The sequence below is a fragment of the Notothenia rossii genome (genome assembly GCF_949606895.1).
Source record: "Notothenia rossii genome assembly, contig: scaffold_77, whole genome shotgun sequence".
NCBI classification, from domain to species: Eukaryota; Metazoa; Chordata; class Actinopteri; order Perciformes; family Nototheniidae; genus Notothenia; species Notothenia rossii.
This window is the reverse complement of record NW_027639515.1, coordinates 83,094-92,500: the sequence shown is the minus strand read 5'-3', so window position 1 is coordinate 92,500 and position 9,407 is coordinate 83,094. Positions and strand designations below refer to the sequence as shown.

Below are 9,407 nucleotides of genomic sequence, written 5' to 3'. Positions count from 1 at the left end.
ATTACGTAGGCCTACATGTATACAAACCTGCGGCGGAAACCCCTCTTGTCTGTCAGTGAGTGTGATTATTTTATAAAAGTAACAAAGTAACGCGTGTCGGGGCAATGTTAGTAACTGTAGTGTGATTACTGAATTATAAAAACGCGTTATACTACTCCGTTACCGACAAAAGTAATATTATTGCGTTACACCCACCTCTGGGCGTGGGGAGGGGCTCCTTATTTTCATCTTAAGTAACAGACAGAGAATCAGCACTTTGGAAACAGGGCTGTAACAGAGGGGATTATGGGTAATGCTGCAATGATCTGTTTGGTGTTTCAGCCAATCAGAGACAGGCTCTGGATATATCTGAGACCTGTGATATATTGATGAAGAGGAGGATGATAGGGGACCTTTAATGTGCGCATATGTATAAATGTGTCTACATAGTATATACATATTTGTATAAATATTTTTATATTTACTGTGTTTGTATTTTTGTATTCTGGATTGTGGGACGCGATATTTTGGTCTCTCTCTGTCTGTATATACTGAAAGTTGACAATAAAGTTGACTTGTTATACTTTGACTCTGAAGTGTTTACCTGTTGAACAATTAGCTTAGCATAAAGAGCTACATGATAGGCTCCTCCTGTGATTCATTAGCAGTTAGCTTAGCTTCCTGGGGTGTTTCAGTGCTTACGTCGATGGAGCATCCCATCAGCGAGCCCAGCCTCAGGCCCCTCCTCATGATGTGGAACAGGCTGGGGGGCGCCTCCTTCAGGTCGTAGCTCTCACTGATTCCTCCGGTGAAATCCTCGAACCCCTCCAGGCTGGATCCTCCGCTCAGAGCCTCGTAGGAGCCGCTCACCCTGGGGGGGTGGGGGGGTGGGGGGGGGGGGGGGGGGGGGCACGGGTTAACAGGGGCATGCTAACCGCTCACATAAGATAACATATGAAGAACCTTTATTTAAAATAAAAAAATCAGTTTTTCACTCTGTATTTTTGTAATGCACACACACAGTTATACAGGTAGCATACAATACCCCCAGCCTGTAGTTCCAAGATTGAATTATGTAACAGTGATCACCACACAAGCCCCCACAGAATTCAACCATGGAGACAATCCCCGCGTCTGGGAGGAAGCACCACAGGGGCCGAGGAGGGCGGGGTTGCAGGTGAGGGCCGGGCCATGGAACGGGTCGTCGGAAGGGGGCCACAGGAGAGGGTAGGGGCCCCAACGAGGGTGAGGGCATCCCCACCGGGGATGGGCCGGAACGGGCCGTCGTAAGGGGGCCGTATTAGGTGTCGTGGCGAATGAAGTCTTCACCCGCCAGTCGGTGAAAGCCGGGTCGCTGAGCCGCGACGGTTGAAAATATCCCGGTGGTCCCCAGCAGGAAGGAGCACTGCCCGGCCGCAGGCGAGGGCACAGCGGCGGCGGGCACAATGTCCTCGGGAGGAAGGAACAGGGTCCCCGGGGGGCAGGAGCAGCATCCCCGGGAGGAAGGAGCCGTGGACAGGAGAGAGGCCAGACGGGGGGCCAACCGAAGCTGCCGTCGAGGCGAACCGTGAGCCGCGGTAAGAGGAGAGACCAGGAAGGGTCCCGAAGCGCGCCACCCACGGGCTGACGAAGGCATGGGTGACGTCCGAAACCACCGAGGCGAAGGAAGAGGCCAGACAGGGTCCTGAAGCGCACCACCCACAGGCTGATGAAGGCATGGGCGACGTCCTAAGCCGTCGTCGAGGTGGTGAAAAGGCGAGAGGGTCCACACGAGGCCGACCAGACATGGCCGAACCTCCTCTCAGGCACCAGAAAAAGCTAAAAAAGGGTCGTACTGCCCACGGTCAAAAGCAGGTGGGCGAAATTGTGAGAGGATCCACACGAGGCCGAACAGACATGGTCGAACCTCCTCTCAGGCACCAGAAAAAGCTCAAAAAGGATCGATAGCCGTTAGCAGCTAGCCGTTAGCTGTGGCCGTTAGCCGCTAGCTGGCAGCCATCGGTAGCTGCTAGCCGTAGCCGTTAGCTAACGTGGTTAGCTGCTAGTTGTCGATAGCTAGCGCAGCCTGGACGTGCAGCCGCACGCCCCGAAGAAACAACCCCATGTGGAAGGAATCGGGTTCTTCCCTTCCCAGCAGGTCGTCTCCATGTAGTCGGAAGGCCAGCTACCTTCCAGTGCCGAGACGATGTGGGAACGGCGAGCGATGTCCTCAGCCATACCGTGGGGGGCGCACCGAGCTTTAGTCCGCATGCCGGTGGCAGCCACGGACGTCTCCAACAATCTCCGGCATAACGAGAAACACAGCGCTTTTCGCCATGTTCGGGTCCATCCCGGAAACTTCACGAGACGTAGTCAGGGTCACCAATGTAGTGCCGAGAGATAGGGAGTCGGTGCAATGGAGGTACAAAGCTGGCTTTTATGAGCAGCAGAAATGCAGGTGTTGTCGGGTCGCAGCCCGGGAAGACAAGAGAGAAGCCAGGAGGGCACACAATACATATAGTAAGCAAAATATATGTCTGTCAGCCTGGAGTTCCTAGATTGAATTATGTAATACAGTGGTCACCACACTATACAGAATAAACCTGGAGAGGGCCAGAGCGAAGGGGCAGCCAGCCGGCGGTTCGGAGTGTAAACACCACGGTTAATGAAGGACGGGGGGGGACGGGGGGGGGGGGGTGTAGCTGAATAAATGAGATCTCACTGCTGCCTACAAAGAACTATTTGTTTAGAAGGCTGAGTTTTTACTGAGCAAACACACACACACACACACACACACACACACACACACACACACACACACACACACACACACACACACACACACACACACACACACACACCCCCTGAACGCCTCATGGTGGCGCTTTTTGAGTTATCAAGGTTCCTGAGGGACTTACTTGGCATAGGCTTTCTCCAGCAGTGTGTGTGTGTGTGTGTGTGTGTGTGTGTGTGTGTGTGTGTGTGTGGGTGTGTGTGTGTGTGTGTTTGTGTGTCTCTCTTACTTGGCGTAGGCTTTCTCCAGCAGAGTGCTCCAGAACTCCCTCCCCTCAGCAGAGTGAACGAACAGCAGCTCTCCGTCTTTCACCGGCAGCCGGTCGTCGATCACAACGTCCACCCACTCCCCGAACTGCCAGAACTACACACACAGTGAAGACTTTTACTTTGAAAATCCCCACTCCCCGAACTGCCAGAACTACACACACAGTGAAGACTTTTACTTTGAAAATCCCCACTCCCTGAACTGCCAGAACTACACACACAGTGAAGACTTTTACTTTGAAAATCCCCACTCCCCGAACTGCCAGAACTACACACACAGTGAAAACTTTTACTTTGAAAATCCCCACTCCCTGAACTGCCACAGGGTTATGGCTAGAAAGGATCCGTCTAGTGTAAATATGACGTCACGTTCTCGTTGTAACTCTCGTTGTAATCGGAGCGGCTCGGAAACACATCTACAGCAGTAACATGATGCAACATACTTAAACATAAGATCTCTAGCATCTAAAGCAATATTGGTAAATGATTTAATATCAGATTATAATATTGATATATGCTGTCTCACTGAAACTTGGTTGAGACATGAAGAATATGTCAGCATAAATGAGGCCACTCCACCCAGCCATATCAATACTCATATTGCCCGAGGCACGGGCCGAGGAGGTGGAGTTGCAGCAATCTTTGACTCAAGTTTACTTATCAATACTAAACAAAACTTAAATGATACCTCCTTTGAAAGCCTCATTTTCAGTCTTACGCATCCGACCTGGAAAACTGTGCAGCCAATCTTATTTGTTACAGTGTACCGTGCACCAGGTCCTTATTCAGAATTCTTATCAGAATTCTCTGAGTTTTTATCAGCTTTGGTTCTTAAAACAGATAAAGTAATTATCGTAGGTGACTTTAATATTCATGTTGACGATGATAAAAATAGCCTTACTGTTGCATTTAACTCTATATTAGATTCTGTTGGTTTCTGTCAGAGTGTAAATAAACCAACCCACTGCTATAATCACACTCTCGACCTTGTTCTGACTTATGGTATTGAAATTGAGCAACTATTAGTCGAACCGCATCATCCTGCTTTATCCGACCATGTCTTAGTAACTTTTGAAGTACTGTTACTAGACTACAAAGCATGAGTCAAAAGCTCTGTTAGTGCTATAGCCACATTTAAGGAAGAGATTCCACCAATACTTAATTCGATAGCATGTCTGCATGTAAGGGAGGAAACTTATACAAAATGTACACCACCCCAAATTGATCATGTTGTTGATAGTGCTACAGATGCGCTGCGAATAAAGTTAGACTCTGTTGCTCGTTTGACAAAGAAGAAAATAAAACAACATAGATTAGCTCCATGGCATAATGCCCAAACCCGCTAAATAAAGCAAAAGTCGAGACAACTTGAAAGGATATGGCGTTCCACTAAACTTGAAGAATCTCCTTTAATTTGGCATATTACTCTCAATGAATATAAGAAAGCACTGCGTAAAGCGAGAGCAGCATACTACTCTTCATTAATAGATGAGAATAAGAATAAGATTTCTTTTCAGCACTGTAGCCAGGCTGACAGAGAGCCACAGCTCGACTGAGCCTTCTATTCCCATAGCACTCAGTAGGAATGATTTGATGTGCTTTTTTAACGATAAAATTGTTACTCTTAGAAACAAAATCAATGACCTCTTGCCTTTGACCAGTATAGTGTTATCAACAGCTCCCGGAAACGTAAGTTCTAATATTATACTAGATAGTAAACTAGAATGCTTTTCAGCCATAAACCTTGAACAATTAAATTCAATGATTCTCTCTTCTAAACCATCAACGTGTATCTTAGACCCGATTCCAACTAAGCTGTTAAAAGAAGTTTTTCCATTAATTAGCACTTCTTTATTAAATATTATGAATATGTCTTTATTATCAGGCTATGTTCCACAATCATTCAAAGTAGCAGTGATAAAACCGCTTCTTAAAAAGCACAACCTCGATCCAGAGGTTTTAGCCAACTATAGACCTATTTCTAATCTTCCGTTCCTCTCAAAGATTTTTGAGAAAGCAGTCGCAAAACAGCTGATTACTTAAAAAACTATGATTTATTTGAAGATTTTCAGTCTGGCTTTAGACCACAACATAGCACAGAGACAGCTCTGGTTAAAGTCACAAATGACATTCTAATAGCCTCAGACAAGGGACTTGTCTCTATTCTTGTCTTGCTCGATCTTAGTGCTGCATTTGATACTATCGACCATGATATCCTATTGCAAAGAATAGAGCACTTAGTTGGCATACAGGGAACTGCTTTAGGCTGGTTTAAGTCCTATCTATCTGAACGCTCTCAGTTTGTAAGTGTCAACGATGAATCTTCCATGCAAACCAAAGTTAGCCATGGAGTGCCACAGAGCTCAGTGCTTGGACCTATTTTGTTCACACTATATATGCTTCCGTTAGGCAATATTATAAGGAATCATTCTGTAAACTTTCATTGTTATGCGGATGATACTCAACTATATTTATCAATCAAGCCTGATGAAATTAATCATCTAAATAAAATTCAAGACTGCCTCAAGGACTTAAAAACGTGGATGACCTTAAACTTTTTGATGTTAAACACGACCAAAACGTTATTGTACTTGGCCGGAATATCTACGAAACAAATTATCTAAAGATATACTAACTATGGATGGCATTAATTTGGCCTCCAGTGAGACTGTAAGGAATCTTGGTGTTATATTTGATCAGGATTTATCCTTTAACGCCCACATAAAATCAATTTCAAGGACCGCCTACTTCCATCTACGTAACATTGCAAAAATCAGGCATATCTTGCCTCAAAACGATGCAGAGAAACTAGTCCATGCATTTGTTACTTCAAGGCTGGATTATTGTAACTCCTTATTATCAGGGTGTACCAAGAAGTCAGTCAAGTCTCTTCAGCTGATTCAAAATGCTGCAGCTCGTGTACTAACCAGAGTTAGGAAAAGGGACCACATTACTCCTGTTCTGGCTGCCTTACACTGGCTCCCTATAGAACACAGGATAGAATTTAAAATTCTTCTTCTCGCCTACAAAGCCCTTAATGGGCAGGCGCAATCTTACCTTAAAGAACTCATTATACCCTACTGTCCTACTAGGGCATTGCGTTCCAAGAATTTGGTTGTTGGTTGTTGGTTGTTCCTAGAGTCTCTAAAAGTACAATGGGAGCCAGAGCCTTTTCTTATCAAGCTCCACTTTTGTGGAATCAGCTTCCAGTTTGTGTTCGGACGGCAGACACCCTATCCGTTTTTAAGAGTGCGCTTAAGACCTTCCTTTTTGATAAAGCTTATAGTTAGGGCTGATTAGATTCAGCCCCTAGTTTTGCTGATATAGGCTTAGTTTGTCGGGGGACATCTTACTTCTTCCTTCTCTCTGTCTATACCTGTGTACTCTCATGTTCCGATTAACCCAGCTTCCCCAAATGTCTTTCTTTTTGGTGTCTACATACGCCGGGATCCGGAGTCATGGATGATCCTGCGGTCCTGTGTCATGGATCGCGAGTCCTGGATCTTGAGTCGTGGCTGTGGTCCTGGATCATAAGTCCTGGATGGATATCCTCGTGGATTCATCTTCCTATTATACACACATGCATTTCCAAACATTTGGACTACCTATGTTGCAAATGTATTATCTTTTCAATTTACACACGGCATCTATTGCACGTCTGTCCGTCCTGGGAGAGGGATCCCTCCTCTGTTGCTCTCCCTGAGGTTTCTCCATGTTCCCCTTTAAACTGTGGGGTTTCTCTGGAAGTTTTTCCTTGTACGATGTGAGGGTCTAAGGACAGAGGGTGTCGTATTGTCATACTGATATTCTGTACGAACTGTGAAGTCCACTGAGACAAATGTAACATTTGTGATATTGGGCTATATAAATAAACATTGATTGATTGATTGAACATACACATTAATGCAGCAGCAATATTAATAGAGAAACATCAGACTTAATAGTAAAACACTGCAAGGGAACATTTTATTGCACCAGGAGCTATCTTGGGACTTTTACTGCGACAACATTGACTTGCCTGTGAATAAAAAATAAACCATAGTGTTGGTGATCTACAGTGTTGTCATTCTTCTTTGAACACCAACAAGACCGCTAACACCCTATTTCAACAATCACACTCCGTGTCATTGACATAATTAATAGATAGTTTAGCTTCTCACCATCATTTGCTGTGGCCCACTGATGTTAACGATCGTAACTGAAAGGCTGCCTGCCAAACGTAAACATTCAGCCACGTGACATTCACCCAAACTCTCGCGAGAGTTTTACACTAGACGGATCCTTTCTAGCCATAACCCTGCCACAGCTGTAAGAGAGACTCATGACGTCACTTCCTGTCAAGGCCTCGCCCACTCCCCAAATAGTTTGATGTTTAAATTAGTTTTCTTGATAAATAAATGATGACCTGGAAGTGGAATATCCCGGCGTACTGCGAGCTGAAGCTCTGTCCGGGAGGTACCACTCTGTCCAAAATCTGGGGGTCCAGAGTCAGAGAGGCCAAGGCCGCCAGCAGCCAGCAGTCACCTGAAAGACACAGTGCAGGGCACACAGCTCTATCAGAGAGTGAGTGTGTGTGTGTGTGTGTGTGTGTGAGTGAGTGTGTGTGTGTGTGTTTGTGTGTGTGAGTGTGTTTGTGTGTGCGTCTGTGGGGGTGTGTGTGTGTGTGTGTGTGTGTGTGTGTGTGTGTGAATCTGTTTTCTCACCCAGTGCTCCCTGACAGATGTCCGTTCTTTTCGCTCCATCAACGATAAATTGAGGATCTGAACTCAGCTCCTGATTGGACGAGAGAGCAGGTGATTAAAGATGATGAGGATGATGATCACCTTCATCTTTAACAAGGGGACAATATTTTATATAATGATGAAACTGTGCAATTTATCTGTGGTGCGTTCACAGGCGTCTCGTTAATGATTCACAGACTGAGTCACAGTTTGTATTTCATTAGCAGGAGCTGCTGTAATCTTATCTTTAATATCAAACAATGAGTCCCTGCCCTACAGCTGCAGGTGGATGGATACGCTGTTTATCAAATAAGTAGATCCTACTCTTACTGAAAAAGAACTCCCAACACATGGATCAAACTGGCCGTTTATGAGTTAAAGTTATCTGTGATGTTACAGAACGAGAGTAAGCAGTTTCCTGAGGGTCCAACACCAAAATCTACTGAGCAGAATCCGTCCAGGAAAAAACAAACACATGTATTTTATAAAATAAACGTCAGTTTCTTTGAATAAATACTAATCTAACTCGGGACCGCAGACCATCTCAGTAGAGACCCCTTTAGCAGACCGCCTCAGTAGAGACCCCTTTAGCAGACCACCCCAGTAGAGACCCCTTTAGCAGACCACCTCAGTAGAGACCCCTTTAGCAGACCGCTTCAGTAGAGACCCCTTAAGCAGAGCGCCTCACACCCCCTCAGCTCACCGTAGGTCTCTTCCACTCGATGCCTCTGGTTTTGGAGGAGTACCGACCCAGAGTGTTGAACCCCAGAGACTCGCAGTCTGCAGGGAAGACCGGGTCACAGAACAGCTCTCCACTATTCAGACTCTCAGCCCGCAGCTGCTGGAAGTCCTGTTGCTGGAACCGGACCGCCTTCAGACTGCCCTCCTCCTCCTCCCGGGTCTGCGACCGGGCCAGATCTGCTGCTGTGCTCGCCATCTGGGGGGGACCAGTACAACCCGGGTCTACAGAGAGTCTATAGAGAGTCTATAGAGAGTCTACAGAGAGTCTAGAGTCTACAGAGAGTCTATAGAGAGTCTAGAGTCTACAGAGAGTCTATAGAGAGTCTATAGAGAGTCTACAGAGAGTCTACAGAGAGTCTACAGAGAGTCTAGAGTCTACAGAGTGTCTATAGAGAGTCTACAGAGAGTCTGTAGAGAGTCTAGAGTCTATAGAGAGTCTATAGAGTCTACAGAGAGTCTACAGAGAGTCTACAGAGAGTCTAGAGTCTATAGAGTCTATAGAGAGTCTACAGAGAGTCTACAGAGAGTCTACAGAGAGTCTAGAGATAGTCTATAGAGAGTCTATAGAGAGTCTACAGAGAGTCTACAGAGAGTCTATAGAGAGTCTACAGAGAGTCTAGAGAGAGTCTATAGAGAGTCTACAGAGGGTCTAAAGAGGGTCTACAGACCTGCAGTGATTCAAGGTGGTTTTACCAGAGGTCTCCAAACGTCCAATGTAGTCTCTGAAATGATCTCGATGGTCTGCTTAGACTGGCTGAGGTGTGTGTGTTTGTGTGTGTGTGTGTGTGTGTGTCCGTATGTGTGGTCAGGTGAAGGGTGTAGCTCTGGTCTGATATCAGTTAGTGAGTAATGAGAGCAAACGTCTATTAACAGGAAACACTCCTTGTGAGCGAGGAGTTCAAGGACCTCTGTTAAAGCCAGGATCAC

General features: G+C 46.0%; 1 protein-coding gene across 1 annotated transcript in view; it reads right to left on the bottom strand.

Annotated features, from left to right (window-relative positions):
- Window positions 1-8,684, bottom strand: part of LOC307027730 (calpain-2 catalytic subunit-like) — a 32,185-nt gene extending 23,501 nt beyond the window's left edge. The window contains exons 1-5 of the mRNA XM_079696031.1: window positions 8,443-8,684; window positions 7,722-7,791; window positions 7,424-7,542; window positions 2,982-3,115; window positions 682-850 (exon numbers count right to left, since the gene is read on the bottom strand). Of these exons, the coding sequence (XP_079552157.1) occupies window positions 682-850; window positions 2,982-3,115; window positions 7,424-7,542; window positions 7,722-7,791; window positions 8,443-8,676 (726 nt within the window). The 5' untranslated portion in view covers window positions 8,677-8,684. The remainder of the gene's footprint in view (window positions 1-681; window positions 851-2,981; window positions 3,116-7,423; window positions 7,543-7,721; window positions 7,792-8,442) is intronic.
- Between the last annotated feature and the right edge of the window lie 723 nt (window positions 8,685-9,407).